Source organism: Cornus florida, unplaced genomic scaffold (genome assembly GCF_030987335.1).
Source record: "Cornus florida cultivar Cherokee Brave unplaced genomic scaffold, ASM3098733v1 CherokeeBrave_3.0.0_Hap2_Chr10, whole genome shotgun sequence".
NCBI classification, from domain to species: Eukaryota; Viridiplantae; Streptophyta; class Magnoliopsida; order Cornales; family Cornaceae; genus Cornus; species Cornus florida.
In genome coordinates, this window is record NW_026775580.1 from 115,675,421 (window position 1) to 115,703,300 (window position 27,880).

At 35.9% G+C, this 27,880-nt stretch overlaps 1 protein-coding gene across 5 annotated transcripts; it reads right to left on the bottom strand.

The window, feature by feature from the left end:
• Positions 1-7,976: 7,976 nt before the first annotated feature.
• LOC132277738 (formin-like protein 18) lies at positions 7,977-26,601 on the bottom strand. Of its 5 annotated transcripts, none has more exons than XM_059779585.1 (18): positions 26,044-26,590; positions 24,522-25,222; positions 23,053-23,274; positions 21,134-22,950; positions 20,897-21,026; positions 19,689-19,760; positions 17,707-17,805; positions 17,507-17,548; positions 17,323-17,403; positions 17,167-17,217; positions 16,961-17,042; positions 15,817-15,911; positions 14,462-14,533; positions 14,254-14,370; positions 9,618-9,686; positions 9,463-9,529; positions 8,272-8,668; positions 7,977-8,158 (listed from the first exon to the last, which is right to left on the bottom strand). In XM_059779585.1, exons 1-17 carry the CDS (start codon positions 26,114-26,116, stop codon positions 8,490-8,492), a joined length of 3,969 nt encoding a protein of 1,322 aa, XP_059635568.1. In that variant the 5' UTR covers positions 26,117-26,590; the 3' UTR covers positions 7,977-8,158; positions 8,272-8,489. The 5 variants fall into 5 exon arrangements, with proteins under 5 accessions (XP_059635568.1, XP_059635569.1, XP_059635570.1 ...); XM_059779586.1 differs by having other exon boundaries at positions 7,977-8,161; XM_059779587.1 differs by lacking the exon at positions 17,707-17,805 and having other exon boundaries at positions 26,044-26,592.
• Positions 26,602-27,880: the final 1,279 nt, after the last annotated feature.

Here is a 27,880-nt window from a genome sequence, read left to right on the forward strand (position 1 = left end):
TGCTGCCAAAGTTTTATATATATATATATATATATCTTTGTGTGTTTTATACACGTAGAGAGACAGAGAGCGCAACTTGTCGTGGTTATTTCGCCAAGTAATGGACGATCTGTCCCTAAATTGGCTCTAAAGATCCCAAGATATCAAAGTTACAATATATATATATATATATATATATAGAAAATGTTGCGGCTCCTGTGCCAAAAGAAAAAATATATATATATATAGACCTTGTTTTCTGTGATAGATGAATCAACAATTGTAACCGGTTAGATTTGTAAGAACTTGGAGATGCATAATTTGCACGGGAGGCCTATTGGAAAAAATATACGAGGTTATCGGACATATTGTATATTTTCTTCTGTAATGATACAAAAATCTATTTTGGTTCTAAAGATCCCAAGATATCAAAGTTACAATATATATATAAATATATATAATATATATATAGATAATGTTGCGGCTCCTGTGCCAAAGAAATATATATATATATATATAGATCTTCTTTTCTGTGATAGATGATGAATCAACAATTGTAACCGGTTAGATTTGTAAGAACTTGGAGGTGCATAATTTGCATGGGAGGCCTATTGGAAAAAATATACAAGGTTGTCGGACATATTGTATATTTTCTTCTGTAATGATACAAAAATCTATTAATTTTTGTAATAATTTCAACAATTCTTTCACTCAGGTATTTATCTCATTGATTAATTATCACACCAATAGATAAAGAAAGCCTATAATTAAATTTATCATTTTCCTAGAAGAAATAATTATTTCCATTAATATTGATGTGTACATTGACTATTTTCTCACGAATCTTCAGCATTGCTTCTCATAGACAGGCCATGGTGGTTGATTGTTATCATCTTGATAACGGAAGATTGACTTGGAATGTTCAGTTTAAGATCCACTTTCAGGGCTGGGAGATTGAGGATGTTTGTCGTTTTTTTGGAGGTTTTGTATCGCCAAGTGATCACTGATGGGGTCTCTGATGGTTGGCTTCGGGATCCTAACTCTTAGGGTTGGTTCGAGGTTAAGTCTTTTTTCAAGTGTCTTACGGTTGATGCTAGGGGCCCTTTCCCCTGAAAGTCTATTTAGCGTTCCAAGGCTCTTCTCAAAGTGGCCTTTTATGCTTAGACTTCTGTCTTATGTAGGATTTTAACTCAGGATAATTTGAGGAGGAGGAATCAGGTGGTGGTCAACCGTTGTTACTTGTGTTTGTGCGATGAGGAGCCAGTTGATCATCTTCTGTTACATTGCAGTTTGGCCAGAGATTGTTGGGTTTTGATGCTTGGTTTGTTTGGGGTTCCTTAGGTTATGCCTCGTTCTGCTAGAGGGTTGATCGAGGTTTGGAGAGGTTTCTCAGTTGAGGCTCTCATTCGGGATGCTTGGAGGACTACTCCTTTTTGTATTTGGTGCTGCATTTGGCTGGAGAGAAACCAAAGATATTTCAATGGAAAGGAAAAACATGTTTCTATGCTTAAGTTCTTTATTATTTCCACTTTTTTTTTGTAGAGTTTTAGGGAGAGATTATAAATCTATTGAGGATATTGTTGTTTTTTTTAGCCTCTTTGAAGGTTTGAGACGTTTTCTGACCTTTGTATTTTTTTGGATCCCGCCTCCCTTTTGAGCGTTTTTATAAATTCTTACTTATAAAAAAAAAAAAAAAAAATTAATATAAATGTTGATGAGAATTACTAGATGGTTTTTGAAAATTATATATATATATATATATATATATATATATATATATATATATATCACCAGAGTTATGGACTTTTTCCTTTTGGAAAAAGAGAGTTTAACCATGATAGGTAGTACAGTGCTAATTATTATGCTTAGCGGTTAGTGCGTAGGTTGATGAGATGCTATTACAATTTTGTACCATGCTATTGATTGTTATGGGGGTGGGGGGTGGAATTTTAGTTTAAATGAAGTTTCATTCATATTCGAATGTTTAAAGACTACATGATATATATGTGTGTGTTGGTATTTCAATTAAAGTTGCAATTTGAGATTTTTTTTTTTTAGATAATACTCTCTCCTTCTTAAAATTGTTATCCATCATTTTTATTTTAAGATGTCCTAAAAAAATATGTCTTGCTTCAAAATTGAATATATTATTTTTTATAACATTCCCACGTATTCTTTTAACTAAACAAAACAACCGGACAGAGAAAGCATTAAAAGGAGAAAAAATTACAAGAGAATGCGACTTAAAAAACTGTCACATTCATTTATATTATTTTTGAAAGAGACTGAAGCAAGTCAGTCAATTCAGCCTCATCCAAGTTACTAAACTAACTGGGCCACCTCTTATTTTCAGCTTGAAAATAGATGTAACAACAAGTAACAACAACCACAATTGAGATTAGATACGATAAATTAAAATTGATTATACTTATTTTTTCACATCTTCAAAATGGTCTGCATGATTAGATCGAAACAAGAACAGTATTTAGTGCTTTATGGTCTGCATGATTAGTTTAAACTTATATAATTAATTAGAATGATGAAACCACAAACTTTTATATAAAATACAACCATGCATGATTAGATTCCTTCTTACTTTTCACCCAAGTCCACAAAGTTGTGATTCATAATTAAATGGAAATATATTTGTATATATATATATATTTTGAAACCTGTTACTCTCAATCAAATTTCAGGTAACATCAAACGTAATTTCATTCTTAATGCCGTTGTTTTAGAGTGTGGATGGAGTGACAATTCTGGATTGACTTTGTCATCTTGAGTAAGATACAAATTGTTTGAATTTCAGTTTTTTGTTTCATTAAATGACAAGTGTAAGAATGGTCAATATTTCTATTCTGTCGTTCTTCTCTTTATTTCCATCTTTATCCCTCTTCATTTTTCTCTCTCCACCATTTTGTGTAAAACTGTAATATACAAGAAAATCATTCAATTTCTAAACTTTGCTTTGCTTTGCTTTTCTCAATTCTCAATCGGCTTCACTTCTAAGATATAAGAAGCTTGGGACCCACCCAATAGGGACCATGATCCTGATATAGCACAGGGCACACCATTTATTGACTGTTGTGACTTTAATAGGAAGCAAAAAACCGTCACAATGAAGTTTTCTTCTTCACAAAATTCATGCACCCTCTTAATCATCATTCTTCTTCTTTTCTTTGTTTATTTTATTTTTTATTTAAAAAAAAAAAAATAAACACGTACACACCCATTTTATCTTAACAAAAATTTTTAATCTCTTGACAAGAGGGGAGCCCGTTGATAGCACCACTTCAACAGAGACATTTGACACTATGATCTTTCTTCTTCTTGATTTCTTTTTTAATTTTATTTTTATTTTGACAAAAAATACATTAGTACATTTACTTTATCTCCACAAAAATTTTAACCTCCACAAAAATTATTACTCTTAACAAAAGGAACCCGTTGATAGCATCACATCAACAAAAAATTATTGACATTTAAAACTATGTTTGCATATTCTTGTAATATCAAAATCCTCTCAAATATTTGTTTTGACTGGACAATTAATTTAGAACATTTATAAAAAAAAAAATGTGTGACTACTAAAATGAGATAGGATGGTACAAATTTATTTTCATTTTATCCCCAAGCAATACAAATGAAATCGTTTATGTCAACATGTGAAAATCTTATTAAAAACAAGAAAATTAGTAGCAATTAGCATATAGAGAGTCCATAGAGTGCCGAATCAAAGTCGTAAAAAGCAAAAAAGGGTGAGGCAATGGGATTGGAATGTTTTAGCAATTGGTGGTGGTGTTGGTAAATTGACCGATTGATGAAGAGGTGAGATCATGTGGTCCAAGCCCAAACAAAAACTTTCAAAGTTGGCCCCACCACTTTTTTATTTATTTATAATTTTTACCACTCAACATGTGAGGCCAAATCATTCACCAAAGGCTGTACATATCCGACAAAAGTTGCCTCCTCAACTCTCACCGACACAAGCTTCTTTGATTTTTACATGGAGGAGTACAAATTCACAAAAGTGTGACCCTATTTTGACAGTAGGAAAAGGCTGCCTTCTGTAATCTTTTACTTCACGTTTAATGTTAGAGGAATATCTTTTTGCAACAGTAAAAAATCAGTGACGATGCAGATCACTGCCAAAGTAAGAACACTAAACAGATTCAATGAATTTTGAAGGAATCATATCTAATTTCTTTTGCAAATTTACTATTAATAAATAACCATAAATGTCTGAATTGAAAATGGCCAATTCAATTCTATCACGTCCGACATTGCCTTTGGGAGGAAGTTATTCTCACTTTGTTTGCCATGATTGTGTAGACGCATTTTGATAATTATAAATACAGATAGTGTGTATTGTGAATAATATATACATAGTGCGAGGTAGTTTGGCAAATGATATGAAAGATAATCTTTAGTCAAAAATGGAGGAAGTGTGTACGAATTCATGGAAATCATACCAGAGAGGTCCAGATGATTGTGATGTTTGTAGGAAAAAATTATTGACACTTGTATGTTGTGGATGTTGTTTAGATGTGTTTTGAAACCTGTAACTACAAAAAAAAATGTACAAAAGAAACAAGCAATTATTATTATTCCCCACCAACCAAATTTATTAGTGGTGTTCTTGGATTCGAACAGCTCCCAGAGTTGTATTTTAAGCTAAGAAATTTTAAGTATAAAATCATGTGGCAAAGAAGATCTTAATCGAGCATTATTTATGGGTCATTTTACTCCACATTTTATGGGACCTAACTTTTCATTTTATTTATATGTTTGTGTGTGTTTGCGTGTGTGTGTGTGTGTGTATCACACTTACCCTTACCCATAAGATGATAATACTGTACCCCCAGGCAAATGCCGATGTGTGCGCGACGCCACCCCAATTTAGACAGCTCGCATCATCTAATAAAACTCATCATCTAAATTACTCTCATTTCTATGACGCTGAACCCAACTTCGAATGTCACGACTTTTGGGATTACACTTGATATTGGGATTGTATTTATAGGAGATAATCATTTTCTCAATTTCTGTGTTCATCTAGTATTAAAAAAATTACATAAAAGATGAATCTTGTGTCAACTATCCCAACAATGATTTCGTTGACGGCACGTGACCATTGCTGAATACTGTAAAATGGGTCGGTTTTGGATCTTGGGTCCACAAGTACCAGAGCAGTTTACAAATTTTAATCTGGATATACGGCTTTGCCATTACTTCAAAATATTCCATCTGAGTTTTATATTAATTGAGAGATCTCTGCCAATGTTGTTTATGTGTCTCTGTAGGCACATACATTTATATACCTAAAAATTCAATAAAATACTAAAGTAGAATGGTAGGTAGTCAACTTTCATCTTTTACATTTTCTAACAAACTACTCTTTATTACATATCCACCCCACTAACTCCAACAAATTAGTAAGACTTGGAGACCAAACAACCAACTTTTCATCTAACAAAACCTTTTAATATATGAAGGTGGATGGGCATTAAACGATAGTTGACCCATGACACTCAATGAACAAATACTCAAATTAAAACATGTTTCTTTGTTTATTAACAAATTCATTTTAAAAAATAGATTTGATTCTCCAAGCAACGGATTTTGTTTGCAAGTAATCAGGCCAAATACAACACAATATCACATGACTATTACAATATTTTACAATATTTAGCGAGTATAACGCTACTTGTATTACACAAGCATCACAAAATATATATATACATATATATATATATAACAGATGTCGCATAATGTTAATGTTATTGCATTTATGGATCAAGCAAGCATAACTGAAGTTTTTTTTTTTTCCTTCTTTATTTTGGCAAACAAAACCAGTAGAAGTTGAGGAGATACCATTGGACTGCAGCCTTTGAAAAAGTGAATTATATATATATATATATTAAACAGCCAGAAATTAGGATATAGTTTATTTCAGCAAGCATAAATATTACTCGAAAAAGATATAAAATGCTGAATTCATGCGATTTTTCGTGATGAGAAAAATATCATAGTAAAATATAAATGTTAAAAACGCGCACACATACCACCTAACATTTTAATGGTGGAAAAATAAATTGTTACAGAAGATGGACACGAAGATCCATCTACACATGATAATGTCATAACGAACCAACAAATGCTCTGTTGCAAGGAAAGAACATTTATAGGGAGTACCAATATTTGCGCAAGACATTTTTGTTTTGGTTTTTTTGGGTAAGGATACATGTGATATGAACAATAAAAAAGTATGTACAAGTTCAGGTATATCATTCTCTTTCCATGAAATTTTTTTACATGAAAAACATTTTCTGATATAAAAACATTTTATACCAAAACCAATGGAGATAAGAGAGAGAATCTGGAAAGCAGTAAACAAATTCAACTTCTCTCTCTCTATATATATATAATATAATCACTAAAAAAGATATACTGCTCTTTTATAACATGATATTAATCTAAAAACAAAGCCTTCAGAAATCCTATGAAATGGACAGACCCTACAATAATTTGGTCATGACCGGAAAAGTCCCAATAAATTTCACTTCATCCTTCACAACCTCTGTCAAAGTTCAAGTTCAACAAGCATTTCGGAATGAATTTAGTTTTCATAATATGTTAATAAACTAAGAGAAAGTGAAAGCCAATGTTAACAGGCAACTATCTAAATTGTCAGGTATAAAGGATAGGAATGGTAAAAAAAAACAGATCTCTAATAATAATAAAGAAAGGCAGTGAAGTGTATCAACTGAAATATCAAACAACTAATTCTGATTTTTCCCCAAATGTCATGTTTCAGTTTTAAATTTCTAAGAGAAAAATAACGTTTAAATCCATTCTTTTTGTATTTTCTTTTCAATTAATATTTAAAATGCCATGATAATATCACTATATGACCGAAGAACAACCAAACCCCCTCCCAGTTGGTGCATCTAAGTTCATAACATCATAAATATTCTCTCTTTTTTTTCTTTTCCAAAATATAAATATACTAGGATTTATCACAAGAAACGTCTACAATTCAGCGGATAAAAGCAGTTGTGAGACATTTTACATCAAAATGAACGGAAGTAAGAGAAACTAGGAGTAAACAAATTCCACCTAAGGGAAAGGGATGTAAAGAAATAGTAAATAAAACTCTATAATATTTTATAAATAATAGTTGGTAATCTAAAAGTACAGCTACATAAATCCCAGGATTGGACAAATCCTTCAATAATTTGGTGATGAATGATTAAGTTACAAGCATAACTTATTCCAAAGTGCAGTTATAATAAATTGAGTTAAAAAAAATGCAAGTAAACTAAGAGAGCTAAAGCTAATGCCTTCAACCCGCAATCTAAATTGTCAGGTGACTCAGGTCCAGAGGACGGGAATAGGAATAAGAATAGATTTCTCAAATATCAGTAACAAAAAGCATATAAAGTGTATCAACATCAAGCATCAGAAAAACTAATTATGATTCTCCCCAAAAGTTATACTTCAATTTCTAAGAGAAGAATGATGTTGAATTCCTACAGTACCTTGTATTTTCTCTTTTGATTAACATTTATAATCCTATGCTAGTGCCACCAAAACACGAGAGAACAATGAGTATCCACTCTATGTTGGTTTATATAGGTTATAACAGCATAAATATTTTTCAAAATATCAATCACCTAGAGTTTATCACGAGAAACATCTATAATTCGGTGGAAGAAAAGCCTTGCACAATTAGCATTTACATCCCCCAGCCCCCACAAAAAAAGGGAGGGAAATACACAAAAAGAACATGATATGTCACCACTATCATTTGATGCAGAAGACCAATATAACACACTGCTGAGAATCCCATAGAATAACAGCAAATTCTATTAATCTATAATGTATTATCTTTCTTATAACTAGTAACTTCCCTAAAAGTAAGAAAAGGAAAATATTGCTCTAAGCTGACTGCCACCAAGGGGAAAAAAAAAAAGAAAGAAGAAGATTATATAATGTACATGGCAATTAGGATTAATTTTATAAATAAAAAACTAAGAAGAGAAACAGAAAATCAGAATAAAAACTAGAAAAGAAAGGACAGAATAACAGTTTTTCCATTTCAAATATATCTTACATTCTGACAGTAGATATTTTACAAGTTGCCTACAGCGAACAGGACTGCACCAACTCCCTGTTTCTGCTACAAAACATAATAGTTAAGGTAAATAAATTGGGTAGAAAAAAGAGAGAGAGAAGGATGTAATCCTCACCAAGCAAGTTATTAAATAGGAGAGAGAAGAAAAGGAGTACCTCTTGAAACAGAAGTTCGATCCTTTAGCTTGCTGCAAATTGCGTCTTTTTACAACTCTACACCTATGCATCAACTCACAACTATATATACATCCTTCTCCCATTCAGAAGATCATTTCTCATTTCCTCGGTGTTCCGTATGTTTTTGCTAGCAGCAGCATATGATATTTTTTATTCCTGGTAGGGAAACTAGCTCACGGGGATATAGTATTGTCAAATTATTTGATTCTCTTAACTGGAGTATGCAATGAATTTTCAGTGTCATGTGAAGCATGTATCTTCAACTTCTCACTTTCTGCAGCCTTCTCTGCTTTCTTTTTCTGAAGCTCAAGCTGCTTGCAATTTTCCTCATGAGCATGATTGAACATTTTCACGAAGTTGAATAGAGTTGAAATAACTGCAGGAGGAGTTCACAAATATATGAGATAGCAGCAGTAAAATTATGAAGAAAACAGACATATAGAGAATGTGTGTGTTTGTGTTTCTATTATGCATATATAGGAAGAAAACTGTATCTTGGCATCTAAACTTTAAGAGTTATGCTACAGAAGCCAACCATTTCAACCCGATTGCATCCCCATGCATGGGATGCATTCAAGTGGGACCAAACATGGTCCCACATTCATCTAATCTAAAGGCTTCAAAGCCTTCAGTCAAGGAAGTAGATTAGTTTTGTAGTCTTAAATATCATTTTCCAAATTTTAAATGTCCATTAATTAGATAGAATGAGAAAAAAAATAAATAAAAAATAAAAAATCAAGTTTAAGCAGAACAATGAATAGTAATAAAAATATAATCTTATAAGATATCCAGCTTTCCTTTGTATTTCATTTTTCCATAACACTAACATAAGCACGTAAATACACATTAACAAAAGCATGTATATATGCATTGGTCATTATAATCTATATAATTAAGTTTCTGAAGTCGAGAGATTGTAAGCTGGAACTAGAAAGAAGCATCAAATGCATGCATATAAGGTGTCATGCTCACACTTTACTAAATATATAAGCATAAGCAACTAACAAACATTTATTGCACCATGGTTCATGCATACACTAATTGAATTGACAAGTTACAACATACAACATCAGTTTTGAATTGTCATGTTTATTATTGACAATATTCATAGCATCACTAACACTGTTGGTATCTTTGTAATAAAATTATAACAAACAAGAGAACAACTACCTTGTTCAAATGGACAGCGAGATGGATCTTCCCCAAAGTAAAGAATCAAGGCGTCCACATTTCTACCCTGTAAAGACATAGGGGAACAAAACCAGATGGTGAACTACACCATGAGGCCATGAAATATACTTTACAAAGAAAAAGTTGAGACATACCACCCCAGAATACAGTGAAGCCAGTGACCTAACTTCAGCTTCAGCAAAACAAAGAAACTCCTTCAAAATCTGATTAGTGAAAAAATATATATTAAAGTCATGTACAGATAGAGAAATGAAAAGGTAAACAATATAAATAATATAAGTGTTCTACAGAAAACATAGGCGCAATGGTTTTCGAAATCCCATTTTGGATCCTTTGATCCTACAATCTTATGATCCCAATCTACCAAATTCATCCAGATCCCCAAAAAATCCCAAGAGGTAGAATCCTTGTGCCTCTAAGATTCGCTTTGGGGGTCCCAACGATCCTATTCTGTAGCCATATAATGTTATTTTTGTGTAGACGTTACGGCCTGAAGCATACATATTATTGAAGAACAAAGACAATACCCACTTAAATGTCCCAATAAGAAACATTATGTAAAAAATTCTTCTTATTTGCACTCTATAATGACTCTTCTAGCTGTTTCATAATCAATGATTGCTTTAATGTCGGATGTTGTTGAGGCCACTTTGGCTCGCCCTTTATCTGATCATGTTCCGTTGATGTTGGATTGTGGTGGGTTGCGTAGTAGAAGATCCCCTTTCAGATTTGAGAATATGTGACTTCGCGCTGAAAGTTTTATGGAGCGAGATCGATCCTAGTGGGAGGGGTATTGTGTGAGTGGCTCCCCTAGTCATTCTCTCACAAGTAAGCTTCGTCTGTTGAAGACGATCTTAAAGTTTGGAATAAAGAGGTTTTCAGTAATCTGGATTGGCGGAAGAATAGGATTTTTTCAGAGATCAGGAATATGGACTTTAAATAGTAATCAAACGTATGTGATTTATAACAGTAAACAAAGCACAATAATACTGACGCCGAAATTGATCAAATTGAGGGTCAGGGATCTTTGTCGAACTCCTTGAGACATAGGAGGGTGGAGTGTCAGGCGGAGTTTGCTGAGATTGCTGTTTTGGAGGAGATTTCGTGGAGGCAAAAGTCTAGAGCTTTGTGGCTCAAGGAAGGGGATAAGAACACAATTTTTTCATAGACTTGCTAATGCTCATAGAAAGGGCAATCATATTGGGAGAATCTGAGCGGATGGGGAGTTGTTGTGTAAGGAGGAGGAGATTTGCAAGGGTATTGCAGATTTCTACTCGAGGTTGTTCACAGAATCAGCTGGTTGGCGACCTTTGCTCGCAGGGCTTCATTTTGATTCTTTATCGGGTGAAAAGAGCTCTGTTCTGGAGGAGCCGTTTACTGAAGAGGAAGTGTTGTCCGCGTTGAAGAGCTGTAATGGGGATAAAGCTCCAGATCCAGATGGTTTCTCCATGAGTTTTCTTTCAGAGTGATGGGAGGTGGTCCGTGAGGAGGTGATGGGCACTTTTCATGCTTTCCGTGCCCAAGGCTCTTTTGAGAAGAGTTTGAATGCCACTTTTATTGTTCTCATTCCGAAAAAGGGTGGGGCGTTGGATGTCAGGGAGTTTCGCCCTATTTGCTTGGTGGGATGTATTTACAAGTTGATTGCTAAAATCCTGGCCTCTAGGTTGAGGAAGGTCTTGGATGGTGTCATTTCTGATTCTCAGAATGCCTTTATGGGAGGTCGCCAGATTTTGGATTCAGTTCTTATTGCCAGCGAATGTGTTAACTCTAGATTGAGTAGTGGGAATCCGGGTGTTTTGTGCAAGCTGGATATCGAGAAGGCGTATGATTATGTGAGCTGGAATTTCCTCCTCTACTTGATGGAGAGGATGGGATTTGGGGAGCAGTGGAGGAGATGGATTCTGTTTTGCATCTCTTGTGCTCGTTTTTCAGTTCTTGTTAATGGAGCTCCGACTGGTTTTTTCTCTAGTTCGAGGGGATTGAGACAAGGGGATCCTATTTCTCCGTTCTTGTTCCTTTTTGTGATGGAGGCCCTTAGTAGATTGATTCAGAGGGCGGTGGAGTTGGGATTCTTGAGAGGTTTTAGGGTGGGCAGGGATGCTGCCAGCCAGTTGGAAATTTCCTACTTGATGTTTGCTGATGATACTTTAGTGCTCTGTGATGCTGATGCAGATCAGTTGAGATATCTGAGATGTGTTTTGGTCTGGTTCCAAGTTGTTTTTGGGTTAAAGGTGAATGTTGGTAGGAGTGTTCTTGTGCCGGTTAGGGAGGTCCTGAGATTGAGAGGTTTGCATAGATTCTTGGTTGTCGCACTGACTCATTTCCTATTTCGTACTTAGGGTTGCCCCTGGGCGCCCTTTCGAGATGTGTGGGGAGTTAGGATCCAGTTGTGGATAGATTTAAGAAAAGACTAGCGGGTTGGAAGAAGCAGTATCTCTCTAAGGGGGGTCGGGTCACTCTGATTAAGAGTACCTTTTCTTGTCTCCCCACTTATTTCATCTCTCTCTTTCAGATTCCTTCCTCTGTGGCGGAGAGGATTAAAAGATTGCAGCGCAATTTTCTGTGGGGGGGAAGAGGGGAGGAGTTCAAGTTTCACTTGGTTCGTTGGGAGCAAGAGTGTTATCCTATTTGGAGGGGTGGCTTACGGACTAGGAGGTTGTTGCCTTTCAACAAGGCTCTCCTTGGGAAATGGCTTTGGAGGTTTGGGGTGGAGAAGCGTTGGCTCTGGAGGAGGGTTATTGTGCATAAATTTGGGGAAAGCAGTGTAGGGTGGAGTTCTCTCGTGGGTCGTGGTCCTATGGGAGTGGAGGTTTGGACTGGCATTCGGAAGGGGTGGGATGATTTATGCAAGCATGTTCGTTTTCGAATCAGGTATGGTAGGGATCAGATTTTGGGAGGATCTTTGGTGTGGGGATATTCCTCTTGCACTCGCTTTCCCACGGCTTTACAGGATTGCTTCTCATAAGCAGGCCTTGGTGGTTGACTGTTATCATCCTATTATCATCTTGATAACGGAAGACTGACTTGGGATGTTCAGTTTAGGAGGCACTTCCAGGATTGGGAGATTGAGGAGGTCACCCGGTTTTTGGAATTTTTGTACCATCAAACGATCACAGCTGGGGATTCTGATTGTTGGCTTTGGATTCCCAACCCTCAAGGTCGCTTCAAGGTGAGGTCCTTTTTCAAGTGTCTTACGGTAGGCGCTGGAGACTGTTTCCCTTGGAAGTCTATTTGGCGATCCAAGGCCCCCCTCAAGGTGGCCTTCTTTGCTTGGACTTCTGTCTTGGGTAGGATTTTAACCCAAAATAATTTGAGGAGGAGGAAGCAGTTGGTGATTAATAGATGTTATTTGTGTTTGCGAGATGAGGAGACTGTTGATCACCTTCTGCTTCATTGCAGCATGGCTAGGGGCTGTTGGGATTTGATGATTGGGTTGTTTGGGATCCCGTGGGTGATGCCTAACTCCACTAAAGAGTTGACTGAGGCTTGGAGAGGATTTTCAGTGGGGGCTCTCATTCGGGACGCTTGGAGGGCTACACCTCTTTGTGTTTGGTGTTGTATTTGGCTTGAAAGAAATCGGAGATATTTCGATGGAAAGGAAAAGCCTATCTCTATGCTTAAGTTCTCTATTCTTTCTACTCTTTTTTGTTGGGTTTCAAGGAGGGATTTTCGATCTGTAGAGGAGTCGGTTGTTTTCTTGGTCTTTTTGAAGGCTTGAGGCGTTTTTGGCCTTGTTTTGTCCTTGGGTTTCACTCCCCGTTTGAGCGGTTCTTCAATATAATTTACTTATCAAAAAAAAAAAAATGATTGCTTTAATGGCTCATTAGCCATTTGATTCCACTTGGCTGTTTGAGTTCAACGTCATTTTCCTTCTCTTATATCTCTCTTTCTTTTATTTAGTCCAACAACTGTAAGAAGAAAGGGTCAACATTTTGATTTAAGAACTTGTTCAAGCCACCCACTTTGATTTTCTCTCTTTGAAACCCTATAAATTTGCTTTCAAACTAATTATTCTCCAATCTCACAAATAACAATGGTCATTTTTTTTTTCTTTTTTCCAATATGTTAAAAGCTCCGAATACAGAGGCTGTGAATATTTTGAAGGGCAAATTGCAAAAAAAAAAAAAATTCCTCTTACCAAAAAACTTTGGCAACTAACCCTGAACTGAATTTCATGTTAAATAACCCTCCTTATCTAAAAGTTGAACCGCCCTCCTTGCCATTAAATTTCCATTAACAGAAAGGTGAAATTACTAAAATTACTTTATTTTTAGTAACCCCTGTATTTCATATTAAGTCTTTTTCATATTGGCTTTCACATATTCAAGGAAGCAATTATTATTGTGATAAAACTTCTATACCAAAGTGAGAATGGGTAAGCAAAATCTATTACAACTACAACATAATAAGCACATGAATGTGCTCAGTTAATTATATTTTTGTTAGAAAATAAAAAGGACCCAGTGTGGTGCCCGTTAATCAAGGGTACTCGGAGGTGCAAACTGGATACAAATCGAACTTTTGGCATTATTTGCACAGAGTAACCATACTCGAGATTTGAGCCCACATTCTCATGCTCGAGAGCCTAAGCACGTTACCACTAACATTTATCATAAACCATCCATGCAATGTTGCCAGTGATATTAACAAATGGGAGACAAGTATAAACAAATTCTGTACGCAGGTATGAAATTTAATTACTTCTATCCTTTTCTTATTGACAGATTTTTTAAAATATAGTTATTTAATGTTCATAAAACCATAATGTACCTTGCAGAACTCTAGAGACACGGGACCATCATTTTCGGCCAAGGATAATTCTTGTACAACTTTCTCGAGTCCTTTGCTAATGGCTTGCATTTCCTCCGCCAAGAATTTCAGTTGTATCTGGATAGAAATTAGGCAACCACAAAATAGATGTCAGTTAGGCACTCTATAATGACTTGACACGATCGTTGCAAATTCAGAACAATAGTACCTTTGATGCAGGTTCCAAGCTTGGAAGATCTTTTGAAAAGTCAAGAAGTTCTGGCAGTTTATCAGCAAGCACCTTGAGAATCAAATGGACAGAATGACCAAGAAGTAGAAAAATTTTATCGAGGACTACTAGAAGTGGTGGTAAGCCACCAGCATGGAAAACATGCAATTTATAAAAACTTCTGATACATGCTATAATACAAAACAGACGCATCTTGCTGTAAGTGTTAAAAGACAAGTTGTAAGAGAGTACTTTATTTGTTCATCAATATTGAGAAAAACCAAACAATCTATTCAGTTTATGAAAGATATATTTACTAACTGTACAAAGTTAACTTAAGAATTAAATGAACACGTCTAGATACTCTTCTTTCAGTTGCATCCTCCATAAAAATATCTTCAATATACAGTTATTAGAATCAAACATAATTATTATATAAGAGAACTTAAATTCCACAGAACCATATTCAATTTACATGCAATTTGATTTATAGTTGTAAGTAAATTACATAGTTGAATTTTTGCACCTTTTAGTCACACACCCACTGTCACATTTAAGATTGAAACCTCAACCTTCTCTTTGGGAGGTGGAGGAGCTACGGCTTAAACTAATGATTGGTGATTACTTTTGCATTATATTACTTTAGCTATATCCTTCAAACAAAATTTGATTTTTAGTTATTAAATGATTAGCGCATCTCAAATTTTATCAAACACATTCTTTTTAACCTAATTTTCAATGCTGCATTAAATGAGTATTTGGCACTTAAATTGTCAAGTAAACAGAAACTACACGTGTTCCATTTCTCAACCAATAGGTTCCCTTCGCATATTGTTTTAACAAGAATCTAAGGATTATGAAAATTAAAACTTAATCCCCTGTAAAAGGCATTACCTAGTATGATCTCCTATAATCAAGGGCAGAAACTGGACATTAACATTACATTTCATCCACAGTCCACACATGGTCCATAAATGTTTCTTAATGATCTATCAGATAGATGTGGAAGTGTATGCTAAACAAGTTCACAGGAAAAATAAATAAATAAATAAAACATGCAATTTGCTCACATATGTCCTTTACATTCATGCACCAGTGATGCATGCGATATGCATGCATAATTACATCTTGTGTAATTTATGTTCTAACAAACATGGAACTGTATACTACAGAAGTTTGAAGGAAAAAAATTTAAAATTTGCATGTGCGCACCCTTTACTTATGCACCACAGAAGCATTCAATGAATTTAAGTTATTAATATAACTTTTTTTTTTTTTTTTTGATAAATTATTAATATAACTGAATATTATAGAACAGTCTCATGCAAGGATTATGCACTAAGTGCCTATTTTACCTTACATAGATAATGCATGAGAGTCATCTTGTTGTTCCGGGCACGTGTATCAGTGAGTTTGAGGAGGCTATCCAATTTGAACCCAACAGCAGAGCCTAGAAGGAAACATTATGAAGAAATCAGCCATAAGGACAAGATCAAGAGTGCCAAAGGGAAGGAACAACATATTGCAAGTCTAACAAGTGAAGTCCCTAGCAAGAGAATGTAGGCAAGGAGCTATGACAGGAAGCATATGAAATCACTAGGCAATGTAGAGCATGAAAAAATTATTAACTCAATTCAATAGAATTTCACCTATACACTAATAGAGGCAAACCCAAGATCACGAGTTGAGAGGACACCATAAAGCGGATGAGAAAAAAATTTGTGCTTTTCTCTTTTGTCCAGATCATGTATCAGCAATCACAAGAACTTCATCAAAGAAACAGGACAGCTGAAAATTACACTGGAAATAATTGCGAAAAAGGACTAACAATACGGTGCTTTAAACATTTAGAAGATAAAATTCCAAAGCGTCATAAGAGTTTGAGCCCAAGAGTTTATTGTTTGGTTGATCACTATCAAATTGATTCTCAAGGACAACAACATAACCAAAGAGAAGATAATGCCAATGGTTGCTTTGAATGTGCGGGGTACTGTTTCAGCATGGCGGGATCAATTGATTATAAAGAAAGAGACAAACCCAATATCACAAGTTGAGAGGACACCATAAATTGGATGAGAAAAAAAAAAAAAAAAAAATTGTTTCTCTCTTATGTCCAGATCATGTATCAGCGATCACAAGAACTTCATTGAAGAAACAGGACAGCTGAAAATTACATTGGAAATAATTGCACAAAAGGACTAATAATACAGTGCTTTATAAATTTAAGAAGTATATTTAGGATGTCTTGAATTTACACCTTATGGACTGTTTCTGTACATTAGGGGTCGTGGGGAAGAGAAAGAAAAGGGAGGTGTTTGTTAGAAATACTGACTAAAATTAAGTAACAATTGGAAGGCAGTCAAGTGCAAGGTTCAACTAAGGGGCCATAACACTCAACTAGTAAAGCCACAATATAGCAGTACTCTCCTATAAAAGTGCATATTTTGACAACCACATAAGGATTCATAAAGATACCAAGCCAATTATATATTAACTCACCCCTAGCAGTTCCCTGGTTCAAAGCATTTCCTAGTGAAAGAATTGTCTGCATAACTCTTTTAAATTTGGCAGAACTCCTGATCTGGACAAACACATTATTAACTAGATCCATGAGAAGTCAATACTCATTTCCACACAAAAAAAATATATAAAATTAAATTAAATTAAAGAGGGAAAATTGAATCAAGCTGTGAAGGATAACTTGCCTGTTCTGCTGCCGAATTTACTACATTCAGGCTACTACTAAGATCAGAAACCTGAAAGGCAAAAAATAAAAATAAATAAAAAATATTTCAATTAAGTGGTATTATAAAAAAACTGAGTTCGTAGCAAGCAGACGGATGAAGATACTATCTTGTAACCTGGGAACGGAACTGGATCTTAAATGAGAAAACTCTGAGCTTAGATTCTATTCGTGGTACTTGCATCAACTCCAAGAAGAACTGTAAGAGAAAATCAAAAGGAATCCTCAACTGAACCGATGTCATAAAATGTCACCTCCACAAGCATACTAAATTAAGAAAGCAAGAATTTAATAGCACAGACCTGTTCACATTTTCCTAGCTTTTCCTTCTCCCCCTTGTAGCCCTGAACACGGAAAAGTTAGTGTTATTATTACTCAAAAAAGAAGAACAATGCATTTTCTTGATGCACCTATGGATTATTTAGAGAAACTGTAATGAACTTGATTCACATTGTATGTTTGCTATCCAATGTCATAACCAATTCAACAATATGTCTCCCACCTTGAGCAGTTCCATCTCCTCTTTCGTTGGACAGAACTTAATAAGATTGTCAACCTGATCAGCATCTAATGCCGAATCTTCCAAGGCAAGCACTGAACTCTGTCATTGTCCCACAAGATGACATAATCGATAAATGATTAGAATTAAACCTCTTGCTGCAAAATCAGGAATATCTATGCTATACTAAAAGAAAAAACAGAAGGAGCAAACTGGGAACATGTCATACAATGAAAAGAGAAGAAGGGGACTGGAACTATTTAGATTGAATTGGTAAGGGAGAAGAGGAAGACTAATTTGCATAGAAGGTAAGAGACAGAGGGCAACTGAAATTAACATGTGATGAAGTTATTAGAAATGATTTTAAAAAGTTAAATGTCATTGGAGAGATGAATTGTAATAGAAAAGAATGAAAAAAGGGAATTCATGTGGCCAACCTCATTCATATGGAATTGAAGGCAAGGATGATGATGGAGAATTGGTAAGGAAGAAAACAGAATATAAAATTTACTGAAGCCTAAACAATAGATTAACTATAGCAAAATATCTTATCTTGAGAATTAAAGTAACACTGATTGGAGATAAAATGAGAGAATCAATTAAGATGGTTTGGCCATGTGCAGTGAAGACGATAACGGCGCCAATGAATGAAGCGGTTCACATTGAGGGTAATGCTAGGGGAAAAGAAAGACCAAAACCAACATGTGAGATAGTAAGGAAAGATGAAGCATGTGGATTAACAGAGGTCATGGCCTTGATAGAACACAATGGCAGTCTCGTAGACGAACCCAAACATTTGGAAAACGACTTTGTTAAGTTATGTTAAATGGTAAAATACTTGCAAAAAAATAATATATAAGTGATAAGGTTCTGAAAAAAAAAAGTGCACGAGGCTCCAGCCACTACGGGTCTGGAAAGGGCTAGATGTACTTAGTCTTGCCTCAACATTCGGAGAGGCTGTTTTCGGTTAAGAACCAGTAACCTCCTGGTCGCAATGGAGCAACCTTACTGTTGCACCAAGGCCCACCCTCAGATAAAGTTCTACATTACTATATACATTCAGACTGTACTCCAATCCCTTGTAATATGTTGGGTTTACATAATGAAGGAGTTTCAAATAGATACAACACAACATGTGTAATGGAGCTGTAAGAAGAGTGGAATAAGCAGGTTAGCATGGTGAACATTATGTAGTAGGCTCACAGCACGACTTAGCAATTAGTGCACACTAAGTGAAAAAATTAGGAGAAATAGGTGAATTTCAATTGTAGTGGACTCACAGCACGACCTCACAACCATGCATACTATTTTAACATTTACCATTGATGAATAAACCAGACTACAAACTAAACAGGTCTAATAATGAATGTTGTTTGATAGCGACAGTTTCAATTGATAAAAATAACATCTTGCATAAGTAAAGAGAAATTCTGTAATCTAACAGGTTTTTGATGAAAAATCAAGAATGTGGATTGTAATAAAATTAAAGAACATAAAAGAACAAATGATTAAAATTGATGACAAAGAGCAGCTTTAAACCAAGCCTTATCTAGAAAGGGAAAAAAATAAAAAATAAAAATAAAAACAAAAATAAAAAAAGAAGAAAGAAGAAAGAAGAAGAGAAAAGAAAATGCTGCCATAACAAGATCAAAGTAGCAGATAGCTGCTCCTAGAGTGATACCTAATACAAAGGACAGAAGAAGAAATAGAGCATGCACCAGTGAGGAGTGAAATATAACGGGATGCAAACACGAGTACGTAGATTATAGACGAGAGAATGAGAAATGAGGCGCAGGAAGAGTGATATAATGACCTATGACCCCAAAAAAAACATATATATGACCCCTGATATATTGGATGTTGGAACATGTATAACCGGCTAAAGTACCGGATAATGATTTTGTAGAGTTGACTTCTAGGTAGATTAAGTACAAACGGAAGTAAAAAATTCAGTTTGCAGGTAAAAACAGCATCCATTAGCTTACCATTAAGTCAGGTAATGGTATTTTCACCTTTGAAAGCATGATTTCACAATTATATGCCCGCCTGTGTTCAATCTGCAACAAGCAAGAAAATACTGAGTACAGAATTTGATGTTCATGAGAAACTTTACACCACCAAACAAGAAAATAGAAAGAGCGCGTCAGCAATAAACAGAATAACAATTCAGATGGTGGTCCTAAATGAACCGGACAGCAAGGCATAGGCAATGCAAGAATAATGAGGGTCTTGAATTGAATTAAGAATCATAATACTCGACAAATGAGAAAGATAATACCTAATAATATTTGTGCATCTAAAAAACGCTGAAAGTACACCATGACCAAGCATAACACTCATGAAAAATTATATAATATTAAGAAAAATATATTCTTAAGAACTAAATAGTGTATAAATCAAATCCCCACAAATAACAAGGTTCTTCTGGCAAAATGATACTCCCTGTGTCCCAAAAGGGACATTTTTTTGGGACAGAGGGAGTAATTAACAACTAAACAAGTATTACATGATAGTGGCTACCTCTATAGACAAAACACGTGTTCCGCTATTACTCTTTTTATGTGTTGAAGCCAAAAGAGAAGCACAAATGATTTGTTTCACATTACGAATTTAATGCACTAGATTCTTAGGCGCACAACTTCCCAACTTGTCATTTTAAAGTCACATACATTTTCACTGAATTTTTTAACGGCATAATGGACCCTTCTTTAACAAGATTTTGTCAACTAGCCATCAGAGTAATTTAAAGATAATATTTTTACTAATCAGATTTGAGACCCAAAAATTTCTTCTTAAATTATTTTCGTTAAGGCGCACACCCACACCTTCACCCTTTTCAGATGCACAAGAGACGTACATAACCCCACAGCTAGCAGTAAGATACAAATAATTAAAAAGAAAAAGAAGAAAGTTTGACAAAAAACAAAAGAACAAGTAGAACATGTTATAAGCCTGATGATGTCCAGAACTGTAAACTTCTTAACAATTTACAACAAACCTTTCAATTAATAAGAGTACAAGACACTATGATGCAAAGAGAAGTTGACAACATAAAATATCGAAAAATTCCACCAGCTGTAAGCTTGAGTTCTCTCACCACCAAAGGGAGAGGTGTAGGGTCAATTACCAGTGGGGTAATAAAAAGATCAAATAAGAAATCAATATGACTGATAGAGGTGAAAACTTAATTTACCAGTTGCACTTTTTCAGATTTATGCCCAAGTGAAGCACGAGAATTTGATTTCCCGCCTCCCCCTTGATTTGAATTTGGAACTGCTACTGAGAAAAGACTCTCAAGTTCTGACATATCAATCTCCGGTGCCCTAGTGAGCACATATAAAAAAAGATAAAGGTGTATCTAACTGAATGGATTTGGAACAAAGATACATCAAAAGGCATCAAATTTCTCCTCCAACAAAGCAATACATACTTGGAAGCTTCACCAGATTTTTGTGCCTCTGCCCACAAGCTTCCTTGCACTGCTCTGGTTAATTTTAACCAATGCAATGGCTTTAGTTTTTTTGATTGATTATTCCTTGAACTTATAGTACGCGACAAACGTCCCTTTAAGCTGGGTGGATAACTGAAAGGAGGAGTAGGAGATGGAGGAGCAGGAGACAGAGGTACATGAGATGGAGATCCAGACAAACTATTGTCTCCATTACTACCTGCCGAAAGCAATTGTTGTGGAAAAGCATCCACCTTTATATGCCCTTTAACAGGGTCAAGATACTGGGAGGAAGAACTGGGAGCAGGTGGAGGTGGTGGCGGGGGCACTGAAGATGAGATTGTAGGCACTGCAGCTTGGCCAGAAAAAGGAGGGGGTGGGGGTGGGGGTGGGGGTCGGGGTGGGCCAGTTCTGATAGCTGAGTTCTCCTTCAAAGGTGGAGTCCGAGGAGGAAGTGGAGTAGGGGGAGGAGGTGGGGGTGGGGGAGTTCCATATCTTACATCTGAATTCTCCTTTAAAAGTGGAGTAGGAGGAGGTGGGGGTGGAGGAGGACCACTGCGAATGGGTGGATTCTCCTTCAAAGGTGGAGTCCGAGGAGGAAGTGGAGTTGGGGGAGGAGGTGGGGGTGGGGGAGTTCCAGCTCTTACATCTGAATTCTTCTTCAAAGGTGGAGTAGGAGGAGGTGGCGGGGGAGGAGGACCACTGCTAATGGCTGGATTCTCCTTCAAAGGTGGAGTCCAAGGAGGAAGTGGAGGTGGGGGAGTTCCAGCTCTTACATCTGAATTCTCCTCCAAAGGTGGAGTAGGAGGAGGTGGGGGTGGAGGAGGACCACTGCTAATGGCTGGATTCTCTCTTAAATACGAAACTGGAGGAGGTGGTGGGGGGGGTGGAGGAGGTCCAGTTCTAATAATTTTATTGTCCTTTAAAGGCAGAGTTGTAGGAGGAGGAGTTGGGTCTGAAAGTCGCCCAGTGAGAATACCCGAATCTTTCAAGGCCGGAGTTGAAGGAGGTGAAGGTGGGGGTGGAGGAGGTCTAGTTCCAATAGCTGGTTTCTCCGTTGAAGGAAGCAATGGAAGAGCTGCAGTTGGTGAAGCAATTGCAAGGGCTGTAGTTTGGGAAGAAGGACTGGACAAAAAATTGATGGAACAGGTACCTGAAGATAAAGTTTCAGTTGCAGATGAGGAAGAAGCCAATAAAGGCTGGCCTCCTTCCAGAAAGCTGTCAGGCTGTCTTGTAAGTGAATCCACTGGTTTTGAGGTCGAAGGATGATTAAGTGGTAGTGTTGGTGAAGGTGGAGGAGAAGCAAATGCTTCTGTAGGGCAAGCAATCAATGTAGATCGTGATGGAAGTGGTGGCAGTAGTGTTGGAGGCGAAATTAGCACACTTCCGGGTTCCACATATTCTGGATTAGCCTTCTCTTGGTTCAAATCTGCATTTGGTGACAGTTCAGCCGAGGGCACCGACTGATCCTCCGAAACCAAGTGTGATGAATGCTTAATATTATTTTCCAGCTCTGTAGGCCTCTGTTTCTCCTGGAACTTTTCAGGACTTAATTCATGCAATAAATTGTTAGTATCCACACTCTGATGGGAAAAGTCCAACTTCTCTTGAGCAATATTTGATGCAGCTATTTGTTGGAGCACAGTTAGTGCAGCATCTGTCTTTGGAAGTAACCAATCTACATTGCTAAAGATCTCTTGAACTTTAGAAAATGCCTCCACTGGAAGGCCTTCCTCCCCAAGAAAAGACAATTCCGTAGGAACTATGGAAGCAGCAGCATCCATGTCTGAGAAAAGAACCTTCATCCAAAAGATAATTTGAAAGAGAAGCAAATGCTTCTTGTTAGGAGGTAAAAGAATAATAAAATGAGTTATGTCCAATCAAATGTGACAGGAGCATACCTCCGCTCTGTACTCCTTTGGAAATTGATCCTTAGCCTCCCACAATATGTCAATTTCATCGCGATTAAGCATTAAAATATTTGACCTAATAAAGGCTGTGTTGAACATGAATCGGAACATCATCTCCTCCCGCTCCATGTCATCATTCAAGCTAATACACTCGATTACAACATCACCTTGAATACAGCAGTTGATATCAATCTTAACTAGTTCACTTTCTGCCTGCCAGACAACGGTATATTTTTTAGATGGCCAAATTTAAATTGAATAAAATGGGACATAAGCAACAAGCTTTTGGAATAACATAGAAGAAAAAAGAAAAATTGCCTTTCCATAAAATCTATTTTCATGAAGAAAATAATAATATAAAAATGCAATCTCTCATCTCATTTAGCTGTACAAAGATTCAACTCAGAGCCAGCAGACTCCACCATTTTTTTTATTTTTATTTTTTTGATAAATAAGCAGACTCCACCTTAAGTACCCTTTTGTCTTGCATTTCTGGTCAGGCATCAATATTAATATATCAGGTTCAAGTTGCCCTGGTTTTCAACCAACCAGATTTTTATCTAAAGCTTGAAACCCATGTTAAACAGTTAAACTTGTCCCCACTCACTGCTAAAGCTGCGAGCAATAGATATCCCAAGTGACAATTGAATGGAGCACGTGTAATACTACGTTGAGGGGCTCTAAGAAGGAAAGATAAAGTGGATTGTTTGGGAATATATTTTATGAATTCATTTTTATTGAAAATTCACCCTGTTGAAGAGCATGGGCAGTGACTATACCTAATCCCTTTCTTCACTGTCCTTTCCTAGCAAAACTATTGCCCCCTCAAAATGAAAAAAGTTGCAATCAAGATAATATGAAGTAAATAGGTTGAGAGTATTGGTGGACAAGTATGCGACAAAATAACATAACACGGGTTATTCTAAATGCAGCTGCATCATGAGGTGCAGAGTATCCAACGCTAAACAGCAAGTGACCTAAACAATACCTTGAGGCTAGTTTTGAAGCTTTGACATATTATGGAACAAAATACCAAATAAAATTTTTTTCTTCTAAGAAGTACAAACACAGAATATATATATATATCAAGCTTCAGACCTCAATTACTACATCAAATATTCCCATAAATTCGCAGGCAAGATCATTGAATAAGGAAAACACTTGTGACTATGTCGACCATAGTCACCAATTGGTCACATGACACTAAGCAACCATCAGTGCTCCCAATAGTGGGAAGATGAAAAAGTTGGTGAACAAACAATGATTTCCACTCCAGGAACAAAAATGAGGATTTCCAAATGGAATGAACACTGAGATATGCATTATGCAATGAAGTTAGTTTTCTCAAACAAGGTATATGAGGCCAAAAATATCATCTTTTTTAGTCCAACAAGAACAATGAAGATTCTAAATAAGAAAAATATAGGAGTACAAAAAATTTAAGAACATTAAATGTTTACCTGCTTGTAGTGCCGGACAGTCTTGCCCCTTTTTGGAGTTGAATACAAAACTTTAGGAGTTTGATCGTTAACAAGAGAAGGATCCTGTCCATATATCCGAAATATTGGGCGGCAACCCCCCTCCCCATCAAAATTAGGAATTAATCGGATAATGATGCAGTCCAAGGTGAGAGCCCTAACTAAAGGAGGCCATTCAGAGACCACATTTCTCCTTGATACATACTGTAAATACCTTATTTGAGAAGGGAGAGGATTCAGAGGTGACAACAAGTGCAAAAGTTCGCGAGGAGCCTGCTTGTAAACCATGTCTAAGGTCTTTTGTTCCCCGGTGTAAAGCTTTCTATAAATCAAAAGTGCAGCCAACATGAAAGCCAAAACCGGCCAACCACCTCGCTCACAGTGCATTAAAAGAACATTTTGCTGCCCAAGTGACATCCAGCTTTCACTTGATCTTAGAAAATGGTGGAGCACTTCCATTGAAAGCAGTGGGCAACCCTCGTAATGCCGGGGATAATCCATTACGGTCATATCATACTCAGACAAAACATTAGCAATCTGGCTGTGTGTCTCTTCCTCACGAAAATTGAACACCAAGATTGAAGCGTCGGGGTAGTGATCTCGAAGTTGACCCATTATGCCTCCTACATAGACTTTGTAATCTTCTTCTTCCCAAGCATCGGTAGTGAAACAGCAATCAAATACTACATGCACACCAGATGTGCAAAATTCAGTAATGAAAATCGAACGAATGATTTAGTCATTGCCAATAATGTGAAACACATGACTTACAAGTTGCAACTTAATGCCAAGACAGTATCTACCATCTCCCAAATCAATCCAAATTAAAACCAAAGGTCCAAACTAAGAAGTGTACCATCACCAAATAAGTTGCTGAGAGTTACATCCAAAATTTGCCAACATATTGCATTTTAGAGTGAGTTGCATTACGAATACAGTCTTTCAACACTTATCTGGTGTTGATTTCAGAACTCTCTTTCATTTTCAGTTTTCATTTTTAAGATGCAAAACAGTGGACCCAGAGTTCTTGATAACACAAAATAAGCAATTTTACATGCTTGCTGGGAGATCCTTTCAAGAAATTTTCTCAAAAAGTACCGGCGAAATCTTTCCCTGATTTGCTTTCATTTTCGCCATTCCAAGAGGGTGGAACATGTTTTTAAAAACAATACATTTTAACCATCTTATTCGGAGTTATAAAGTATACCATCTCTTATAATCAACATTGCTAAAGTTCCCCGCTTATAATTTCCTTTTCTTTTTCCCCCCTACTCCTTGTACAAGTATAGTTTATAATTCAAGATTAATTACTAAATGAAATTACAGCTATTTGTAATTCAAAAATAACTAATAACTCCAACTTCAATGAAATTGCTATTGTAATATAACTTGTGAAGGAGAACATAGTAAATTGTGAGGCAATTCCATAGCTAAGCTTCAAATAATGACTTAGAGACACATTCTCGTACCAAAAGTAACAGGAAGAAATGAACAGAGAACGTACCGTAAACTCTCTCGCAGATCTCCAAAAGTCCATCAGGTGGCTTCCGGAAAAACAATTTGCGAAACAATGCCATGTGATATCAGTGACCGACACAGTCCTCGAATTCCAAAACCCTAGAACGCCAAACCACACAGCTAGGCTCCAATTCAAGCCATACTAATCAAAGCTCACATATATATACACACATGTGTATATCTGTATACATGTGTATATGCAATCAATATAGTATTACCTGAAAATGAAAGTCGAATATGAGGAATGATATTAACTTATAATTGAGACTTCGCTTTCGGTGGGAGGAAAGACAGGCAGTTTAGAGGAAGCTTATAAAAACGGTGAAATTCCGTATATTTTCTGACTCTAAACTCTGTTTGTTGTTGTTGTCTGATGTTCGAAGGGGACTAATTTGTTAATACATTTGTATTTTTTTTTCTTTTTCGGGTTCTCTCTTGCACGTAAAATGGTAGCTACATGACTCGATAAGCTCAGAATCAGATCACCAACCGACTTGCAGAGCCACGTCGGACGACGACGTGTGGGTCACAAATGGGTAATAATTCAATTGTTGAGGGCATTTTTTGAACTTAAATACTGCTTCATGTTAGTGAGAGCCGGAAAGAGAGAGTTGAATAAGAAGTGCCGTGTGTTTATTGGCTGAATTGGAAAAAAGATATATCCAATAATTAAAAAATGTTGATATTCTAAACTTTATATAGCATGTTTTTGTCTATAAAGAAAAAGAAATTTTGTTGATAAAACGTTATGTTGGATGAGAAAATCTCATTCCGTACCTGGGGAAAGAGAGTTACAGGCACTCGAATGAGGTATTGGAAAATTTTGTCCAAGTTATCTAAAGAATAAAACCCAATGTTTTCCCTTGCAGTCTAAAATTGCTAAGGGTATTGCCCTTGAAGATTTGTTTATTGGAAGGGAGAGAAGCAATTGAACACTTTAAAACAATACGTGGTGTCAAATATAGTAGTCTAATGATATATTTTAAGATTACAAGCGAACTTAGACTGACAGAATTTTAAGTTGTTTGAATTCAACTGGTTTGTTTATAGGCTTAGTTTGAATTTTGTTTGAAATCATAACGGCTAGTTATGATTTCAAAATCTCCTGCTCAACTCGTTTAAGAAAACAAATTGAATTTATATTCAAAATTTATTAAACTCATTTACTAAATCATTGGATTTTTATTTTATACTTCCAAAGATAAAGAATTCCAATAAAAACTTGAGCTCAACTTATTTGTTTATAGACATACTTAGTTCGAACTCTGCTTGAAATCGTAACGGCTCGTTGTGGTTTAAAAAGTTCCGGCTCAACTCGTTTAAGAAAACAAATTGAATTCATATTCAAAATCTATTAATCTCATTTACTGAATCATTGAATTTTTATTTTGTACTTCCAAAGATAAAAGAATTCTAATTAAAAAAATAGAAACAAATATAAATGAGTCATGTAATGAGCCTACATTTCACGAACATATCTAACCATATATGAACTTATATTCACAAAATATAAACGAGCCTAGTCGAACTCATGTTCACAAATCTATACGAGCCGAGTCCAAACTTAGAAAATGACTAGTACTGTAACTAAAATTACTTAAGATTATTAGTTGTTCTAATGTCAATATATACTGTGACTTATACTGAAAAATAGAAGTCACATTATATAACTATTACTTTATTTAATTAGGTTCAAAAGTAAGTCATAGTTATGTTCCTTCTTAATTACTATATCCTGTTTTTCATGTACCAACTATAAATTTGGAAGTCTTGTGATTATATGCTTGTCACTTCGGCTAAACAATTAGTGGAATTGATTGGTT